The 22,926-nt window shown below is 34.4% G+C and overlaps 2 protein-coding genes across 2 annotated transcripts; one reads left to right on the top strand and one right to left on the bottom strand.

Moving 5' to 3' along the window:
• Positions 1-1,877: 1,877 nt before the first annotated feature.
• LOC106135206 (BTB/POZ domain-containing protein 6-B) lies at positions 1,878-17,350 on the top strand. The gene is made up of 2 exons (XM_013335444.2): positions 1,878-2,289; positions 15,039-17,350. Exon 2 carries the CDS (start codon positions 15,061-15,063, stop codon positions 16,252-16,254), a length of 1,194 nt encoding a protein of 397 aa, XP_013190898.1. The 5' UTR covers positions 1,878-2,289; positions 15,039-15,060; the 3' UTR covers positions 16,255-17,350.
• A 373-nt stretch (positions 17,351-17,723) lies between these two features.
• LOC106134871 (uncharacterized) lies at positions 17,724-18,310 on the bottom strand. Its single transcript, XM_013335013.2, has one exon. It carries the CDS (start codon positions 18,224-18,226, stop codon positions 17,768-17,770), a length of 459 nt encoding a protein of 152 aa, XP_013190467.2. The 5' UTR covers positions 18,227-18,310; the 3' UTR covers positions 17,724-17,767.
• Positions 18,311-22,926: the final 4,616 nt, after the last annotated feature.

Genomic DNA, 22,926 nt, shown 5'->3' with positions numbered 1-22,926 from the left:
AGGTAGCTACTCTAACTCCTTCTTGTGCACGTTGTTGAAAGGAATTAAGAGAATAAACACTTTAACCGTGCAAAAATCATGGTCAGACGGGAGATTCGGGCCTTCTGGGTCGTGGTGAAATGTCCTCTAGTTCAGGGTGGAAGGAAACGGAAATAACACCAGGAGGATGATTATGGTGAGTTGAGAGTGCAATTTTTGAGGAATGAATAATTTATTTTTGTAGTTTATCTATCATTTTACGCACTCTTATTGTAATGTTTTGACCACGGTTTCCGGATTGGACGAGTCAGGTTTTTACAAGAAGCGACTTCCATCTGACCTCCGCAACCTTTGTAGGTAAACTTTAACCCTATTGGATCATTGTACCTGTATCAAATAGCAGGTGCTCATCGGCGAGACTTTTGTCTACAATAAATCTTGAAAACCCAATCCTGTAAAAATACTTATTGCCAACATAATGCTTAAGTATATCGATCGATCATGGTTAGACATTCAGTTACCGAATGTGCAGGTTTCCCTCACCGTAAGAACATCGGTTAGTATTTAAACTAATGTACATAACATCAAAAATACCTACTCATTGGTAGGTACTTACTTACATGGCGAAGGTAGGATTAGAATCGGTGCCTTTCTGCGCATCACGCATTTAAACCGAGCACCTTACCGATTCGACCAACGACGACCGACTCTTAGAATTTCAGAAACCTTCTCCTAAGTGTAACAAACAATTTCCTGAAAACGCATTAAAATCAGTACAGCGATACGCAAGATAATAGCGGACAAACATACATATGTAGGTACATACAAACATACACGCATAGTCAAACTGAGAACCACCTTTTTTTGAAGGCTGTTAAAAATGGTATCTACTCCGGATCTAAATTGAAAAATCTCAATTCTATTATTACCTAAGCCATACAACTGAAGGTGATTGTTGGCTACTGTCTACCCCGTAAGAGGTAAAGACATGATTATGTGTATGTAGGTACTCGTACCTCTGATTATATCTACCGATAAGATCTCGAAAACTAGCGCTGCCCGGCCAAATTTTTATGATGTTGACGATAATTTTTTTTATTGAAAAATCCTCACGCAGTATGAAATGAAATTATAAAAAATCGGCATAAGGACGCATAGTTGAAAAATATTTTTTTACAGTTGTTATGTTATGCATCTCATATCATATAATTTAAAAAGTTGTCTTTTTATAATGGTAATGAAGGTCCAGGTGATTTTCAACACGAGAAAATTGTAAAATTAAAAAAAGAGAATTGCTTATGCCATTAGTTTGATTGTGATTATGGGCTCTGTATACTCCTTGAGGAGGAGCCTTGAGAATTCATTTGGGAGTTTTTGTTGATGAAATAAATATAAGGTACCTATTAAATAGTACAATAATACATACACACATACTTACATGTAATAACGCCTATGACCCTTGCGGGGTAGACAGAAGGAGCAGTCTTGAAAAGACTGGAAAACTACGTCCACGGCTTAATGATGGAATTGGGAAATAATAAAATTTAAGCGCTAAGAAGAGAATAATACAAATAAGGAGAGTCTTCATTTAATGGACTTTTTTTGGATACCTAAGTCGTTATAAAGTAACGTGAATAATACCCAACAGGTGAACTAGGATGGCCTACAGGATCTAGGTCATCCAGCTGTCTATAAATAGTACTGAATATAGCTGTATTGATTTGTTTGAGTCCCAGGAAATATTTACTGCATGCGTAGTAGGATGCACTTCACTTGCATCTGCTCAGGTATCTAGTACATTTATCTACACGCAGGTAAGCTAACAGCACGTCTACTGTGTTTAATTAACTTAAACACTGGATTATATTTTCTGGAGATTGTGTTTCCATGGCGAGATAAAGAATCTGTATAAAGTAGCAAAGAGGTTTGGTCAATATTTAATACCATAGTTACTTGATAATTTCCTTAGATACTGTTGGTTATTGTTTGTTTTCGAGTGTATTGGGCATGCGCGGCCGCCAGCTCCGTCCGGCACCGGCGGAGGCATTTATTTACTTCGCGAGACTGGTACCGCGCGCACGAAACGCGGGAAATTAATATTAGCTCGGGAAAATGGCTCCTTTACAGCGCTGAAGCGGAGTAAGGGAAGGGCGGGCGGCGCGCGCCGGTCGCGCCCAGGCATTTCACGTTCCAATACTATGTCTATCATTTAGAAAACCAGACGTTTATTATTATTAACATTGCAGAGGTGAAGTGAGTGAACAGCTGAGCGTGCATCTGAAATGTGAGGTGACGTTGTCTGAACAACAGGTAATGAAATGTTGTGTATACAGCGTATTATTATTGCTCTGTTGTTTATGTGTCATCTGCTTTCTAACTTGGCGTAATGAATGCTGTTATTGGTTATCATTTCATTGGTCTGTCTTCGGATTTGCACGATTTACTACTGTTGAATTAGACGTACTTAAATCTTCCTTAAAGTGCAAAAGGCTATAGGCGTCAAAGACATCCTTTTTTGCTCAAATAAACATATGTAATGTAGAAGAAATATATTTTTATTTTTTTTAAATAATTTTTTAACGTCAAATACTTAAGAATTTCCTGAATGTTAGGTACCTGAGAAGTTTTTTTAATTCAAGACGGAACACCTGAACACATACATTTTTGGATTGCCAACGTTGTTTTTCCAATTAATTAACATACATAACTAATTAACTATTTACCAAATTCAGATACTGCCGATGTAAACTCTGGGTTTTGTAGGAAGTTTTCTTTTGTTTTACTGTTTTCTTTTCTAAGGTCTATAATCTTTTGAAAGATTGCATGTAAATGTGTTTGTCCGTTATCGAAATTTAGTTCGATCATATTTTACGAATTAAAATTATAAAAGGGTCCATTTGGTTTTTAATTTCTGTTGAATATTACGAGCCTGTCAGTGACGTTCTCTTAATATTTTGGGATATACAGCTAAATGACAACCTACTCTTTTGTATCTACTACGAAGGAAACTCCATCCGGTCAAAATTCACTAAGTATACTTACCCATATTTGCGAATTAGCCAGTCATATTTTTGACGGTTTGTTCACACTGGCATCCCGCCAAAGTGTATCATTCCTTTGATTCATAACATTTCCGAGAACCAATACCAGTTTCAGGTCTGTTTAGAATTCGAAACTCTTTTTTGTAGGTTAACTTTAATATAGAGATAATTGAGTAGGTTTGCCCGCGCAATGCGACAAATCCCGTTAATTTCGCTTACCTACTGTTTTACCATCACGCAATAAATATTTTTGATTTGTTTCCACCAGAAATTATGTAAAATTCTCTTTTAGTAGACCACAAGACCACATAAGGAATTTACATGCCAAATCGCAAAACTCTAAACTCAGCGATTTCGTCTGTGCGTTATAATTGATACGGCCAGTCAGTCAGTGTCTTTTTATACATATACATATATTTAGCTTAACTATGGATTTCATTGCTTTGATAACCTGTATACTACTAATCCATACTTCTTATAGAATTTCCAAATAACTCATATTTATTTGATTTTTTGTATTTTTATTTCTATCTTAAACTACTGGAACACAGAGAAATAGGTAATTATAACACCTTTAAAACTAACTTAGGTTAAGATATTAATATTCCAACGGGAGCAGAGGTTGGGGCAAGTTCTTAACACTTAATTTAACTATTATATTAGGTACATTAACTCATTCCTGTCACTGTAGGTATATTCAGAGAGTATCAAAAATCCCCTTATCAAAATAATTACTCGGTTACTTGTATATCAGCCAAAACATGAGAGCCTATCTATACTGCCGGGGGCTTGATCCGCTTCACATTTTATAAGTACTTATTTACAGAACATATAATAATAATTATCCATTTTTGTTAATAATATTTAATTGTTAAATTAGTCAAGTTATTTGCGATAAAAGAAGCTCTTATTATTTAAGCATTCGGCCGGAAGAATTTTCTCCCACGAAAAATTCTTATTAAGTACCTTAATAAGCTGCGTACCTTGCCAACAGTGAGACAGGTACACTACACCCAGTTATTTTGAGGTGAACTATATGAAGAATTGTCTTAGTACATCCAAGTGGACCAGTGCGGTGAACGAATCTCAGAGAAATGAGTTCCGAGATTTGAGATCAGAGAGCGTTGATTTATTGGGTAATTCGGACACTTTTTTTCTGATTGTACCTTGATTATTTATTCAATTAAATAGGTATGCATGACTCAATTTTTTTCCATTTCACACATTTTATATAAATTATATAATATGGACTTTTATCATTGTTATAAGGAAACGCCTTATTACGTTTGTTTGTCCGTCTTTCACGTCAAAAGCACTGAACCGATATCTATTATATAAATTTTTCATATATACGTATAATGTGAAGTATGGAGAATAGGCCACACACTAGGAAAGCTAGTAAAGCTATATTATAGCTCACGTATACTTTAGCCCTACTAACGTTGCGGTTTTGTTATCAATACGCAGATAAAATGAAATCGTTCAGTAAATAAATACAGAGAACCTATCTGAAAATAAATATGTCAGTTGAATCATCATATTTATGTTGGATTGCATCAGAATTATCCTGTATAATATAATTTTATAATATTATCGCCTAATCATGGAACCATAATTTTCTAATCTACACATACTATTTGCTTAATTACATTTTTATTTTTTTTGGCTTCTATGTAGGAATGTACCAAATATAAAAAAGTCTAATACTTGATGAAACAAGATTGGCTCAAAAATAAATTTTAAGCAAAAAATGCTTTTTCCTTGACTGTTTGGTATGTGCTCACATAATACTTACATGTTAATAAATAAATAAATAAATGTTTTATAGGAACTACATCAAATTATATAAAGTATCGCTTAGCCTTCTTTTGCTTTTAATAAACATACATACATACATATAATCACGTCTATATCCATTGCGGGGTAGACAGAGCCAACAGTCTTGTAAAGACTAATAGGCCACGTTCAGCTGTTTGGCTTTAAGATAGAATTGAGATTCAAATATAGTGACAGGTTGCTATCCCATCGCCTAAAAGAAGAATCCGAAGTTTATAAGCCTACCCCTTAGTCGCCTTCTACGACATCCATGGGAAAGAGATGGAGTAGTCCTATTCTTTTTTCTATTGGTGCCGGGAACCACACGGCAAGTAATTTATTTTAATAAACATTCCATTTATGTGAAAACACTTTTAAAATAATTCTGTTAATATAAAAATCCCTTGATTTCGAGCCTGTATACATCACAAGGAATTTTCTACGTCACTTACAAGTATTCAATGACGGTTAGAATGATTCACTTAGATATTCATTGCTAAGTAGGTAGTTATTATTACTCGGTTAGTACTAAGAAGCATTAGGTATGGGATATAAGCTACAGACTACACGCCTTGATAAGTCATAATAATATTAATTGGACTAAGCTATGGAAATTTTGAATGGTATATTTTATGAGTCCTGTAAAAGATTCCGTAATGGTGAAATCAGTGAATAATGTATGCCTTTAGGAAGCTGGCAGGGACTATATTAATTTGACGTAATAGTATAAACTTTGTAGTATGGATTTAACTTGCACAGCAGAAGTTCTGTCCGGTGCTTTACCTGAGTGAGTACTTTTGCCAACTTACAAAATAACCACTGGTCTTCAATCCATTATGTTCATAGCCACTGATGAAGACCTAGTTATAATAATTATAAGTGGTGAAACATTTATATAGTATTTGGAGTGTACATAGGTATTTGGAGTGCTTGAAATAAGTATGTTTTAAGTGTGAACGGCTGAGCGTACTGAGCTTAACGCCACTCCAACTAGGAACGTAAAAATAAGATAAACTTACAAATATTAAAGTATAACATGCTTTTCTATAAAAATAATTAACGAGAATTTATTATTTAATTATAAAAATAACACAAAGCTCGACATCTTATACCTATGAGTATTTAGTGCCACCTACCGCCGCGCCGCCCCGAACCGTCTGTCAGAGAGCGTAGAGCCGGCAATCATACATTAATAACAATGAACTATTGCTACTGTAATAAATTAAAAAGTCCTTCCCTACCAAAAAACTATGTAATGTCGAGTCATCTTTACTATCTTTGTGCGTAAACTCTGAAAAATGCTCTTCTGTTAGAAGGTAAAAGGCTAATGCAAGTATGCGAAGTGTAATTATGTATTTTATTCATACTTATTTTTCTGAGCCGTGTTAACTTAGCAGCTGCTAAAATATAGCAACTGCTGGACTGGACTGCTAATCGGCCAAATCTAAGTAGTCTGTGTAGAATCCAAAGGATTTTGGAAAATTTACGATTAACTTTGTATGCATCAGGATCACGATCAGACTTTATGGTCGATACACATATGCGGTATATGTAACAACCAGATCAGTACATGGTTAGACGTATGATTCACTCATCGCACTTATAATGTATGTTAGGTACGCTCAGTATGAGTAAATACAGTTCATAACATTGGCTAGTTACGCATCAGGATCTTGACCTTCTGTTTTATGGTCATTTTAACGTGTGGCTAACGTGTGATCAGTTAAAATCGGCTGTAAAATATTGTTTATGGGGATTCTCAACCTTCGCGGTTTGGAAGTTGTAAAGATTTGCGAAAACTTTTTCTAGTCTACTCTTGGTAATAAAAGGTCTATATAAGTTAACTGATATCTTATTTGGCTTATTCATACTCGTATATAAATCCTAACACGGCATCAGTATATATTTTAAGGTTTTGCTATAATTTAATCAATAAATATCTGAATTTTCATGAAGAATATACCTTACATTTATTAAAAACATTAAAAAATTATAGGGATAAATTGCTGTTCCTTCATATCCTGGTGTGTGAGATCCTAAGATACAATCACTGATGCTTTTTTGGAGAAAGATATATGACGTATAATTGATTTGTATACTGAAGAATTTGTTTTTATTGGTTACAATGCAAGAAGATGGGTACATTTTATCTGTCTTATTGATAAATTAAAGTCTAATTCATAAATTAAAATTTGTAAATTAAGATTATAGAAATCAAAGTTTGAGATAGAGATTTTCGCTGAGTAATTTAGTTCAAAAAGGGTAAAATCAAACTTGTGTAGTCAATTCGTGGCGGACTTGTAATTTGTTTGTCTAATTAATTCATAGACGGTAGACTGGGGACTGGGAGGGTGGTAGGGTCAAAGACTTCTAACATGCGATGCCCTTTCCCATAAGTACTCAGTCCGGTCCGGACCCAAATTTCACTATTTCGTTTATATTGTTTTAACAATTACTCGTATAATGATTTCAACATTTAGCATCTTACTTCGAGAATTTGATCATTAATTTCATGAATTTCAAAGTTCTAATAAGCACAAAATGAGTTTAAGGAATTTCGGTAACTAAATATAATGAAGGGTTCAGTATGAAAAAATAGCAGAAAGTAGATTTGAATCATTGCATTGAAGGTGAACCTAAATATCCTCTTTTCTGTTTGATTTAGGTATTTTATTAAATTACATACCTCATTAAGAACTGGATAATAAAAATTACCTAAAAAGGCCCAGAACAAATCAGTGATATTTTCTTGGCTCGCTGTCAAAAGAACAGTTTCATCGATGCAGATCCCATGGAGCTTATGTGGCATTTTCAGCGCCGGTACTCTTGACCCAGTTTCAGTATTTAGGGCGTCCCTGCCGCCCTGCCGCGGCTACGCTGATCAAATATAGGTATACGCAGTGATCATATTAATGTATTTCATATTATTTTAAAATTGCGATGCCCAACAGAGTTCGTATTGTACCTATTTATAAGCAGTAACTGTAATTCAACTGATGTATATTATGATATGCAATAAAGATTTTGAATTTGAATGACTGTGAAAATAATTGTGAAAAGTGCTCAGTAGACACGGCTTTGATCTCGTTGGCCCAGACACAAAAGTAGCCTGAAACTTCTGTCCGTAACTGTATGCCTAATTTTATTTACTTTTTTGAGTTTATTTGATACAACCAAAAAAGGAGGCAAAATATTTTCCTTTCTTCTTTCCTTTTAATATGAACTATTTACCTATTCAACTTAAACTGATCGAACCAACCTAGTGATACTATTTTGCTGAATCAACAATAATGTTTTGAATTGATATTTATATAATACCTAAACCTATATAGAGTATAGTAAAGAATACCTACATAGAGATACGTTTAATACGAGTAATAATGACTCGGGACTCGCTGTGGCTGGTGCAAAGAATGGCTGGCTAAAGTTATCAAGCGTAGAATTTTTAAAAATTTTTAACGTTGTTATTTGATCTTTTTACAATGTACAAGATAAAACTATTGTTTTATTAATAAATACCTACTTCTATTATTGAATAGCAATCTATCTCATATAAACATAACATAACATAAAATCACGCCTCTTTCCCGGAGGGGTAGGCAGAGACTACCTCTTTCCACTTGCCACGATCTCTGCATATTTCCTTCGCTTCATCCACATTCATAACTCTCTTCATGCAAGCTCGACGGTTTCGGTTTCTATCTCATATACATGCTTTTATTATTTATTTTACAATTATAACACTTATCATCTTTTAGAAAAATATGTGCACATGGCAATAGACATTGTAACACTGTGTACTCTGCCCAATTCAGTTGATTAGGAGGTCGCAAAATGTAAAAAATAAATAGAATAACAATGTTCTGTTGTCTGTTTTACTTTACTTTCAATGCCAGGGATCTGTAAAAGGCCTCGTTGTAAGATAATATTTATTATAAAATTAGTGAAGCCTGAAAATAAGTCTGTTTGTTCGAGATTTGTTCGGATATTGTAAACAGCTTGGGTTTATACACGGATTATTGTATTAAACTTACGCCACAGCAAACGTGGCTACTTCGTGAGTCATGTTACAAAATTAATCAATGCTCTTCAGGTGTGTTCGTATCTATATTTAACACCATGTTTCAGTTTTTCATGAAGCTTTATATTTTAAATTATATTATTCATTTAACGATAATTATTTCTCACAGTCTTATCTATGTTTCCTTTACCGACGGTTTATAATATTTCCAAGCCTAAGGTCCGCTTTCATTTTCCCTCTTTTTACGATCTATGACATTCCCGGTTCCTACTTTTTAAGCATTTACTTTGTTCGCATATGAGCTTTTGTGTCGTCAAGCCAGGATCTCATCTAAATGTTATAAAAATATTCATTTAATATTATGATTGTCTATTACTGTCATCTTGAGCATACGTTTGGGCATCATACGGAAAACTAAATGCTTTAAACACACATATATCAAGCCATTACGTTTACCTTTCAAGGAAGATAGAGCCAACAGTCTCGAACAGACTATAAGCTAGGTTCATGGTAATAATTAAATTGAAATTGAGGTAGTGACAGAATACTTTTATTAGCTAATCACATAAAAGAAGAATCCTTGACATGTATGTACTTTTTGTCTTTATTGCCTAATGTTCGTCCATATTCGTGTTTTGTTGATATAAATAAATTATTTGTCTTTCTTTCGATCGACTTTTACAGGAAGAATAGAATGCTTTAACATTAGGCAAAAGCTTCATATTAGACTTGAGTAAAACTTGAAAAACAGAGTGCGGCCGCCTAAAAGAGAAATTATTATTGGAAGAGAAGCATTTTTATATTATACCTGTTTGTAGTAGGTATAAAAGGTTCTTATTAGCTTAGAAGGAAAAGAAAAGGAAATGCAAAATGGAGTGCGGCGCTTGGCGACAGTTTCCGCATGTCGCGTCTATTTCCGAGCGCGATCCGCGACGAGCTTGCGAAATCTAATCGTGTGCTGCAGATGGGACATTCATTATAGGAATAGATAGAAAATTTACTTTCGCTTTATAAACTAACTAAAATTATTCATATATACATATAATCACGTCTTTATCCCTATACTATAGATGGCCAATAATAGTTTTAAACAGATTTAAAGACCGTGTTTTACTTTATGATTAGTGGAATTGAGATTCCAACAGTGATAAGTTGCGATCCCATAGCCTAAACGAAGAATCCCAAGATTTTTAGCCATGTTACTTAGGTAGGAATTTTATTAGCACGCAGACTTACTTCAACTGTAAGTGTTTTTCTAATTAATCTTCTTGGAAAACTTGAATTGTTAACACTAGTTTTAAGCAACATTTTACTTAGTATTTTTGGCAATTTATACGGACCATTTTTTTAAATGCAATCTATTCAACTAAAGTAGTATGATAATAGGTATACCTACGTGTGTTCAACACGCAGAAAATTGACATAGAAGACATAAAAGCGAGCAGCAAGTTAAGTGAAAACCGTTACAAAACATAGGTATACAGTTTCTTATTTTAACCTTCATGAAAGTACTCTGAAAACCTTGTCAATATAGATAAAGGTACTTTTAGTGGTAAACATAAATAATTAATTTATTTAAATAAACAAATTGTCATTTTTAATGACGATAAGTATAAAGAATAAGGATAATATATGCCAAAGTTTGCACTTATGTATCTCATTTGCATATTTGTAATTCAACCACGTGAAATCTATTGAAATAACTTTAATTAAACTTTATAGAAATAACACAATACACACAGGCTCCTTTTTTCACACGAGTAGCGAGCGGAAATTCTTTGCTTCACTCTTCCTAATCACGTAATTTATAGGTAATCACTTTTCGCTCATGAACAGAAATCGCTTATTTTGTTTTTATTATAAAACTTTCATGGTCTGGGGCACAGGACATTTGACCCTTCACGTAATCGAATAACCGCCTCACACGTATTAAAATAATTAAAATTGCCTTGATTTGGTGCAAGGTTGCCGCTCACTGCCTTTATTAGATGCTAAGATTGCGCAATTTAGGATTCATGCCTCAGCACCCGGGCCTTCTCCTAGATTTATTTTTATAGAATATATTAAGCACCTATTAAGTTATGAATCTTTACTGCCGTGATCGTAGTTAAAAAAACGGAAAGCCTTTAAAGATAAAACATTTTGTTTTATTCATATTTTTAATTGAGTTGCCACCCAATATTTAAATTACTTAATTTAAGTATTTTTTTCACTTGGAATTTTCGATAACATTTCTAGGATGTAGAATTTAGGTGTTTATTCTTGGACCTAATCTAAATCACATCATTGTGTCTGTAAAACAATATTTTTGCGAATTCCGATCCGCGGTAAATGTTTTTCTTTAAAACATAAGTTCTCCAAATAATCAAACATTACATACCTAATATAACTTAGGATTCCTGATAATCATTTCTTATTGAAGGCTATAATTATGATATTCTCTTTTTGGAAATACAATCAGTATTTTAAATGCACGTTTGTTATTCATTACAGTATTTTCATATCTTGAAACTACAAATATAGTTATTTTGTGAGTAAAAATGTCTTGGTATAATTGGCAGCATTTCCATCAACTGTCTGTTCTATATAAAAGTGTAGTACTAGGAAGTCTACAGTTCTAATGCACTTGCTTTCGTAACTTGCAGCTAAATTTAGGGAAACCCTATACAACGTGGGCAACGTAAAGCTATGCGAATGTTCGTATGTGGGTCACCAGTGCCATCACAAATAACTGGCTATCGTAAATGTCCCTACCGTTTCGAAATTACATTATGCATTTCTCGGATCACCAAAAATACCCTGCGGATTTCTTATTGCGCAACTAACGACAAAATTCCCCAGTAGACAGCTGTTAAGAAAACGTCTTATTTAATGGAGTCTTTCATAAAATAAATAATAGAATACGGAAACATGAATTGATTTGCGGCAGTTAAGTGGGACAGCTCTCATTTTTAACGACTTCAAACAAAAGAGTTTTCCTGCTTTGTGTGTAGTGGTTTCTTTAGAAGCGTTGTACTGTTTCAAGTTCAGGAACATTAGTTTAAATTCTATATTTTTCTGTAATGAAACTATACTTATATTTTATTGCAAAGTTGTTTAATTTCTGTCACTACATAAAAAAACATTATAGGTTGCTCATACCCTCAGTTCGAGTGCTTACAGGATAAGTATTATAAAGTTTTTTATATCTATTAAGATTAATTCTTCGGAGCCTCTTCTTCAAAAAGGTTTTGCTTCCGTTTCATTTGAATTACATGCCAAAAAAATCCAATGAATAATAAAACCTTTTCAAGGAAACTCATTTCCCTAGATCAATGCCCCTTCATAATTACTTCCTAATTCATTATTTTATTTTTAATTTTGTGGTACCATTCCCGAAAGAAGGTTATATCTCTCAATAATATCAATTTGATTTGTTTATCAACGTTTGGCGGCCGGCGCTGCGCGTGCCTCGGCGCGGGCCGCCTTTCCATTGATACTAACGATACGGTAGACTACACACGTAATCTCTGTGCTGTATGGTAGACACCTTAGAAAACTTTCGTTTTCTAGTGACCATTATTAAGCAACAATTCAGTGTTATTAATTGTTGAAATAGTTGAAAAATAATATTATTGCATAAAAACCAAAACTAGATTGTCTTTTTCCTTAACTTTTCTCAAATTTACCGCTATGAAAGTGGAAAGCTATTCTGAGCGTTCAGTATAACAAACTGCAGGTAACCCTACGGAGGTTAAGGAATTGATTAACTCCGTCCGTGTACAGGGGCCACAAATTAAACTATACGATACGAAGATGGTAAGTATACTTTTCTATCAGAAGGTACCACTGTTTTAATTTCCATAAAGGTACAAAATTCGAGCATATTTACGTGATAAAGTATAATTTCTCGTCTTACATACACACGAGCAATTTAACTCTGTCAAACCCAATGGTTGACTGGTACCTAGATATATATGCATCAAGATTAAGTCCTGTTTTGAGCTTTATAAGTATTTATGTTTGAACTGTTGGGAACATTTGGCTAGGAGAAATTAAACGAACTTGTTAACGAAGATTAATAAGTACTATTGTCTTGTTATTTAACTTGGAAGGCAATATGTCCATCTACCTACTAGCATAGTGTACGAAGAAACAAAGAGAATATAACCACACGAAGGAATGAACGAGACAAGATCGCGGTTGTTTTGCATTATGAATTAGTCATTTGAGTGAAAATTTTTGCAATTTACCTAAATCAATTACTTAATTCAACATCTACAATAAAATTTACATATATAAATTAAAACTTCGTCCTATATACGGTCAATGGAAATAGTTCAAAAGTAGCCACTTCTGTTTGTTCAAGCTTTGGAATTGTGACGCATCGCATGGTGCGTTGACGCACAATTCGCAAAATACAACACTTTGTGTAACATTGTCTTTTGAAAGCAGTTATTCATATGTAATTTTAAGTGCATAAGATTTATTGTCAGACAAAGCAATTCGTAAGCTAAGAATTTTCTAATTATAAAACATTGCGTATAAAAAGGAACCAAAGTCAAAGACCGTCCATGTTTGTACAGAACTGATTTTGCACTGAGTTAGTTACTTAATCAGAAGCGCCTCTTTGGGTCTTCTATAGAGGAAGTAAATATAAATACGAGTGTAACCAAATCGTAAAAAGTCTAGAATAGAAGAAGAACAGCGTTCGTAAATACAAACTTAATTTTCCAATAGATACTATCTACTTATTTGTATTCGATCATGATGTTGCATAATTCTAATAAGTAGGTATAAGTATCCACATTTATAATATAATTCCAACACAAAACTAAAAGCATTTATCCTTTTTCATTCTTAGTTCATTTCGCCTACCTACAAAATATAACCAGTCCAATTTGTTGAAGATTGAGAGAGTTTACCTTTAACCTTTATTTGTAAAAAAAAAATGAAATTGCGAAATAAGTGCGGTAAATAAGGTCGTTTGAGGGTTATTTGCTCCGGGATGTTTTCGAGGGAGAATTTTTTCTTAATTTCGAATGATTTTGTTGAGTTTTACACGATGCGACGTAGCCTTCATCATCCTTCATCTGGTTTCCTCTTAATGTTTGTTTTTAAATAATATCGCTATTCCCAGTCGCATAAAAGTCGGCTCATTCGATCTGTGAAAGTAACGTGTCAGGCAAATTAATGTGTTTGAAAAAATTTAAGTGACGACACAATGTCTTCTAAAAAATACAACTAGGTAGTAAAATTACTTATTTTAATTTATTTACGTGTGAGAAAAATAAACACGTTGCTTATTAGTCCGTTAACACGTTTCAGGGTCTGATATTTACAACAAAGGCTTGCGGTTTAAGTGATAATTATATGTTCACTTTCCGGCTTCCTCGCACTTACCTCGAACGAAATTAAGTCCGCGAAAAGCAAAATTAATATATATCCTTTCTATTTTACCTCTAATGAAATAACCTCAGTAAAATAATAAAGGATGGCTTTGTGCGAGTTAGAATTAGTTATGTCTTTAGAAAAAGTATGTGTTTATAAAAGTAACTAAACATAGAAATAAGTTGTCATTTTTTGTTTTGTTGTTACAACATGACTAAGTTGATATGCACTGTATATTCACTGCGGTTTCAAAATATGTGCAACCGCAGAGGGAAATAATTATAGTTCTCGTTTTGTAACAAAATCATGTTCTTTATTTATCTGTTGGATATTTTGTAAAGATTGACTGAAAGAGCTTGATAAAGAAATAAATATGTGTATGTGTTATTGTATATGATCCTACACTATAATCCATACTATCAATTTTTTGTTGATAAACAGTTATAACTGCCAAATAAAGAGGCTATGCTATTTGATATAACAGTTCACCGTACAAACTCGCCCTTGGTAGTATTTTACACCCAGGATGGTTAGTAGTCAGTCAAGGCAATAATGATTCTTTATATGGTGTTTATACAAGGGTGCTAAGATGACTATTTAGCGTCTCGTTCATCATAAATGAAGAATTGTAAACGGTCCATTATTCTATTTCTTTTTTAAAGTAAATAAAAATGTGTGTCAAAAAATTGGAAACTACATTAAATACAAATGCATAACCTAGGCATCGGCTAATTATAAGGAAAAAAACATAGAACAGCAAATCCTCTTTTTATTTATCATTGGGAAGTAAAGTTCTTTTTTTTTCATTTCAGATATCGAGTTCATCGACTCACAATGACGGTGGTAACGAACCCAGCTCGCACTAGTTCTGATGAGGACATTGAGTCCGGGCGAGAGAGCGTCGCAGGTGGCGACGGCTGCGGACTGGAAATCGATGAAAACTCTCGCCTCTACGACAATGAGAAGCAGAGCGACATAGTCTTCGTCGCTGGCATCAACGGAGATACCTGGAGGTACCCAGGCCATCGTCGAGTACTCGCCGCCACCAGCCCGGTTTTTGCGGCACTCCTGTCCGCCAAAACAGATGTCATCATCGTCGATTATGTCGATCGTCGTGGCTTTGAACAACTGCTCCGGTACCACTACTGCGAACCGACTCAACTGAACTCAGTGGGAACGGCTCGATGTGCCCTCGACACCGCCTACAAGTTTCTCTGTCCGCCACTCGCAGAACGATGCGCCCGCCGGCTGGACGAGATGTTGGATGCGGGCGTTGCTTTAGAAATATTACGAGACTTGCGATTCCTGTGTGCGAGACTCCCCGGAGCAGCCTCGGCGCCGCCACTTCCCGCCCTGGCCGATGATGCTGCTGCACGTTTTCTGGCGCAGTGCTCTCGCTGGTGCGATTCCTTAGCTCACAATGCATTACTTGTTTTGGATGATAACGCAGATGCTGCTCTCACTGATGAACGCCTCGAAGAACTCACGTATGAAGATCTCGCTCTTATTGTAAAACGAGATACGTTGAGAGTGTCCAATGAATTAATACTAGCAGAAGCTTTGTCTCGCTGGGCCACCGCGGTCTGCAAACGGAGCAAGAGGGAGCTGACATCGAGTAATAAGAGAGCTGCTCTTGGGGAACTAGCATATTGCCCCCGGTATCTGCTGCTGTCTGGCGAGGATTTAGATAGAGCTCTGGGATTAGAGCTCCTGGAGCCCATGGAGCGAGCTTTAGTGACAGCCCGAGCTCGAAAACTATCTGCGCCTGTACCGGTAGGAGCGGAGCAAGAGTCGCTGTTGCGTCGGTGGGCCCGCCCTCGTCCTGCCGAGCCGGCAGCTCTGCCAGTGCACTTGAGTTCTCGTTCCGAGCCGCAACCCGAAGAACCCCGACCCAGCAAGCTATGCGCGCGCCGTCCTAAACGCCCCAAACAGCCCAGTTTCGCTCCTGAAGAGAAACGCAAGAAGGCTGGATGTTGCGCTTGCTTCGGCGAGGGGCTTCTCAGGGCTTTCATTTGTTTATTCGACTGAGATCAGGAGTGCACATGTACATGTGAAGTGTAATTACAATTTCAAGCGTAACTTCCGAAGCTTTCTACCGTGTGGATGAAAAAGAAGTACCTAACTACACTTTCTGTCTACGTGTGCCAAGCCAAAAAAGAGTTCAGAGCTCGAGGCTGTGTAACAATGGAAATGACAATATTCCTAATTCATGGATTAACGCACTTACAGGTTACAATTAGTGAAAAATGATCGGACTGGGTATAATCAATACTTAGTGGTAGTAAGAGAACTTCACAGAAATCTGTTTAAGATTTCTGTGGTTCTATTTTAGAACGAATTTGATAGGTGAAATGGATTGGGAAAGACATTTTGTATTTAGGATGAAAGTCATTTTTGTATTTTTTTATGAATACTTTACAAACTTTCTACTAACTCTATATTTAAATTAAAATGTCTTTTCTCACTCTCGCTTTTATATCAGTATTTGAGTATATTACTCTTTGTTACTAAAACTAATATTTAATTTAAGAATATAATTTGGGGCTTTTTCATTCATATTGAAAACCTTTAGTTGGTCTGAAATACAGAAATCGAAATAAAATATAGTCTGATTTCTGTAGTCTGAAACATTTTCTTGATTGACTTGAGCGTGTACGAGGGCAGAACCGAACATTGTATGCATTATAAACATAGAATCCTTCATATAATTGATTTTTGAATGTGCGGCTTAGCTGCGGATTTAGATAATTTATGTGTGTATCTGCATGTTGTAGACAATTTTGCGTATCTTAATGTTGTGATATCTATGTTAATTCATTATTAAAAGTTAATGTATTTTCGTTACCTACAAATCAAATTGTCCAACAATTTGCATTTAGAACTTTGTCCGAAGTCGGTGCACAAACTTCTGTTTACCAACTTCCTTTAGAGTAATTTGTTGCATTTATTAAACATTTTCGTAGCTTAATGTTAGTTAATAAGCTTATTTAGACAATATAGAAAAATTACCCAGTAGGAATCTTCCGTTACTTCATTTACCTACGGATGTGCTATCTAGTCGTATGTTAAGTACATAATTTTAAGTATTTTTCTGAATTCAATATGTTTTCAATCTCAGCTTATTAAAGCAACATCTTGGGTGCCATACATATGAGCAAGTTTTTCAACATTGAAACATAAGGTTTTTAGAATAATATATTTTAATTTGCCAATGTACGGTAAATATTTTTACAATGATCCATGTAAAGTAATTTGAATCTGTTTAAGCTCATTATACTTATTCAACAATTTTTGTGATTTTAAATCTATTCTGTAAGGCGTTATAAACGATTTAAATTTTCTAGTTTAAGTATGAAATTGTATTCAATGAAAATTGCTTAAATTTGTCATTTTGGCTGATGATAGATCAAATAAAGTCAATGTTAAATAAATCGATGTGTTCAGCTCAGAGCTGTATTATGTATGATAATTAATATACTCTCAAAAATATATGATGTTAAAAATTATTGTTTTTTATTTTCAAAAGAAAACTTCAAAATATTCAAATATGAGTAGTTATAGAATCATTCGTTTCTATGATTTCCATCATCGGCGTTTTAGGCTGGAAGAAGCTTCTCCGGGAATGCAGGCTGTATTCTTCGCCGCCAGTCGCTGCATCTAATTTATCAACTCTTAGGATCAAATTTGCGAGATTATTCTCAGCAACACGTAAATCATTCTTCAAGCCAACCATGACCTCCTGTAATTCCAGCATAGATTCGATTTTTCCCTGTACTTTTTCGAATTTTGCGTCGATGTGATCTCGAGCTTCCTGTGTGAGATCAAGCTCGTCGTCTATTCGAGTGACGATTTCATTTTTGAGTTCCCTGAATTTTCTGTCGAAGGTGCTTTCGTCCTTGGTGTCCCGTCGCCTGCGTTTGCCGGTATTCGTGGACAGGGTGCGGTATTTGTATCCGGAGCTACGGGATGTGTAGCAGATCTTGTGGAACACATCCGACATGATTATTAGATATTATTTGCTTTGGATATAATTGATATCATGGTGTTTTTCTCTGTGAAAGTAGGTACCTAATAATAAAATATCATTGCATAATTCAATTATTTCAGTACCTAAATAATATGTCGAAATTGTTTAGAATTGTCAAAGTCACCAAACACAAGTGAAAAATATTTTTTAAAATTTTATGATGATGAGCATAGACTTTTTCAAGTGAGGGTTTTGAGGAAGGCATTGTTAGAGGTTTATTTACTAATAAGCGTTGGAACACAGATTTAAAAATAATTACTTATGTCTGTGCTTTGGAAATATTTATAAGATAATCAATTAATTAAAAAATAATTACCTCTTCATTTATGTTGAGATAGTAGGACCTAATTTGTATATACTAGGTATATATTGATTTTAAATAAAAACACTATCATGACTTTAAATATTTTTCTCTAGAGGAATTTTTCCATGTAGATCCTTTCCTACTCCGGAAAAATCATGAATAAAGATGCAAATAGGTATATTTATTTAAAAGCACGTAGGTAGTACCTATCTATATTTTACAAGAAATAATCGCGTGATTCTATCTACTTAGAGTGAGACTTGTGTCAATTCAAGAATATTCAGTTGTAAATAATCATAATTAATCTTAGAGAATAATATCTGCGGGCATGGAAGCGTTAGATAAAATATAAATCCCTTGTCAATGTTCTTAAATAACCCCCTGCGTGTTTGAAAGGTTCACCAATAAGATTATTACGTATTTTTTTATTTTACTACATCTACCGAGCATTCGATAAATGATTTAATCTTGTTTTTATAACAGTAAAGCAACTATAAATTAAATTTATAACTTACTCAACAGATGGTGCAACTGGTAGTGTGCTTGCCTGTTCATATCCTCGTTCATTATACTTACTAGTTTCTGTTGACATGCCGTAGATGTCGCTACTCGTCTCTATTCGTATTCTGATCAATTATATAATATCCATACATACATACATACATATAGTCACGTCTATATCCCTTGCGGGGTAGACAGAGCCAACAGTCTTAAAAGACTGATAGGCCACGTTCAGCTATTTGGCTTAATGATAGAATTGAGATTTTAATAGTGACAGGTTGCTAGCCCATCGCCTAAAAGAATAACTCCAGGTTTGTAAGCCTATCCCTTTGTCGCCTTTTACGACATCCATGGGAAAGATATGGAGAGGTCCTATTCTTTTTTGTATTGGTGCCGGGAACCACACGGCAATGCTGCACACCTTGTCATTATACAATACATACAGACATCACAAAATTAGTAATATTCAAAAGCCACTTTTGGTTTAATTCATCTAAATATAAGTTTTATAGTGAAAGTAGTAGTAGTTATGGGGCATTAAGGGAGCGAAGGATAAATAAAACACAACATCGCCATTTTCAGTAGAACTTTTCAAAGTTCTTTTTATTTTCTATCCTTTCTTCATAATAAATCCTAGCAACAAAAAGTTTTTATTCTAACAGTAGTATAGTTAGTTGTTATAGTTAGTTTAGTTACATACCTATATATATTAATTTCGTTCCCTAAAACGGCTCTCATGATTTCGTTGAAATTTGAAATATAGGTAAGTAGGTGCATACGATATTTTCAATCAAAATTCGGTGCGCGATCGATTTTAACCTCTGTGGACCTGTGTTCGATTCTTGGCAAGTGATAGTATTATATTTTGTCTTTAATTTAATTTGTATTTTGTTTTGATTTTACTACTTTTTATGGTTTTCAGATTTTTTATGCGTTTTTTGATTCACTACTTTTTGGGATCGCTCGCACCGTTCGATCACCCAGGTATTATTATAACTTAAGTAAGTATGCATAAAGGCGCAGAAAAGGTATTCGAAAAAAAAATGCGGTTGTGAATATTATTATATTATACACCGACAATACAATGGTCATTTCGTTCGACCCAGCATTCATAAACCACTCGAAAAAGTCGTACAAAAAATAAACTAAAAACAATATTGGTCGTATTCTCAATAGAATAGGTCCTGCTTTTTTCCTATTGCATAGATAATAAAGGGACTAGCAGGTTGCCGCGACTCCATTATTGTAAAATAAATTTATTTTTGATGAAGTGCAAAAGTCGGGGGAGTCTTTTGACAGTTTTTCGGTAGAATTTGTGATTTAAGCACAAAGCCAGACAATCGACCATGATGGGTTTGCACACATGGGTCCAATATGGGGCTATTGTGCTGAACTGACTTTAATGGATGTTGGTGTCAGAATTCGTATACAAATGTTTCACTTTTTGTAGTTACTTTTTTTTATTTATTTATAAAGCGACATTTTAGGAAGAATATTATATTAAGTTTCTCACGATTTCTTAACATGTGTTATGTCGTGAGTAAGATTTCATTAATAATGGGTTAGATGCGAAAATCCTATTCAGACTTCTGACAGCACTTTGTGGATTAATTCATCTACTATGCAAAAGCAATTTTGATTAACGTCTTTGAAAATCTGGGTAGCTTTTTTTCAAACGAGTGATTTTATAAAATGGCTTTGATGTAAATTAAGTGATGAGGGCCAATTATTCATCAATATCACGAAATATGTATGTAAGTACGTAATCTAATATTGCAAATGCGATGCGTGCTTTTTTTCACAGGACTGATTTTCAGATTTGGGATAAAGCTATCTCGTTTACTAATGCATTATGTAACCAACTTCAAATAATTTTTACCACCACCACCACCACTTAAGTTCAATTTTCATCTTAAACACAGCTAAGGCCACATGATACAGTATATAAAGCTAAGTTTACACGTTCTTAATTATCTTTTGTCATGTAATACACCCAAGAAATTTATTCCTACGCGCACTCATATCAAACGGATCATTGTGACAGTTATAAAGCGTTTCATACCAATTAAGTATATGAATTTGTATTAGGGCACTCCCACACTGCGTCCTATTGTAACCTTACCCGATCAGTTCCAAGAATCCAGCAGGTAGGTCCGCCGTACAATGTGTTTTACAATAACACTCGAGTTTGGCATCGAATCCATTTATGGCACTCTATTCACTATCGGGCTATCGGCCTTTCAAACTTAAGCGCCACCTCCTAGCGATTGTTTTTTTTATTTTTTTTTAGAGAGCGTAAGACCGTAGTAGAATATTCAAAGTTGTAACACCGCGTGAAGTTACAGGTAACTTTTTTTTTTGTTTTGTAGTACGAAACCTGTCTTCTTCAAAGAGAGTTTTGTTCAGTTCGTACAATTAAAAAGAGATAAATTACAAGTGAGCGTTTTGTTATTGAATACCAATTTGTTTCATTTATTTGCTCTTTACAAGAAAATTATCTGATTTCAACAAATAAAAATCAATGTTTAATATTTTAGTAGAGGTAACAGTTTAGTAAGAAAAGCTTTCAAGAATTGTACATTTTCGATACGTTTTTTGAGAAAAATCTAGGAATCCATGCTAATCCATGTTCACCTTCAACTTCATAGGACCATTTTTTACGATTTTATTTCACGATTTCCACTCCACGACCTATAACATTAGGTATAAGGTCCCTTAGGTATAACAAACTTATGATCTGAAAACACGTCTCAACAAGTCCTACATTAAAATTCAAGTTGCGAACTTCGCTAAAGCACAGCGTAGTACGTGAATCATCGTAGCATGAGTAACCGTACCGCACGATATAAATTGTCTCTTATCTTCGTTTCACCTAAATAAGTAATATTGCAAGATGGCGGTCAATAATGACGCAATATTTGTTAAAGTTTTACAGTTATACATTTTCTGAAAATATTCAGATATTAGGGCACGACAAAACAATACCAGATACCATAGGTATTCAAGAATTAGGGTCAGAATAAAAGAAGGCAGTTTGGGTGCCAGATGAATCACATTTCACAATAAATAATTTTATATTATAGAGTATTAAATAAATATTTTTTTTAGTTCATCACAGATTTAACAAGATCGAATTTCCGATAGTGCTACCTAGTATAAGTACTTAACTAACTCGTTCCTTCATAAGTTTACTTTAAAAACCTGTAAGTTTATACCAAGTCCGATTTGAAAAACATATAGCAGGTTCCGTTTCATCTTGAAGAACGAAAAATAAATTGTCTATGTTAATTTTTATTTTATTTTTTCTCTGAGTTGAAAACAGATGGAGCGAGCAAAAAAAATGCTTACTATTTAGCATCAGCATAATTTTCTTGAAAATCTTCTTCCAAAAAATCTTATCAAAATTATATTATATCAAAATCACTTCTTTCTATATTTGATATATAAATTCTTTATTCACAAATGCACTATCTACTTCCATTAGTTCTAGAATTAAAAACAAGTTAAAGGGTTTATGAAAGATTCCGTTTTCTATGCAAGTTTCGAAACCCTAAAAAGTAAATTAGACCTGCACGTTTCTTGCATACCACCACCAAACATTCCGAGATAAGTAATTCGACACCACTTCGCCGTAGAATAAGAAAAAAATGTAAATAATGTAGATGGTGCGCCCCAGGAGTTAACTTTTTTTAAGTTCTTAGTGATCGGGTATTGGCTGGCGTCTGTTTGGGGCCACGTACACCAATAAAAACGACCATTTCATTTTTTATTGCCCCTACATTGTCCAACACTAGGCCTCGAGATTAAACGAGTCGATGTTACTCATAAAAGGTAACCGAAATCTAATTTCGTCGTGTTATTTTTTCAT

The sequence above is a fragment of the Amyelois transitella genome, chromosome 11 (assembly GCF_032362555.1).
Source record: "Amyelois transitella isolate CPQ chromosome 11, ilAmyTran1.1, whole genome shotgun sequence".
NCBI lineage: Eukaryota > Metazoa > Arthropoda > Insecta > Lepidoptera > Pyralidae > Amyelois > Amyelois transitella.
Note: the sequence above shows the minus strand (reverse complement) of the source record. Positions and strands in the feature narration are given on the sequence as shown.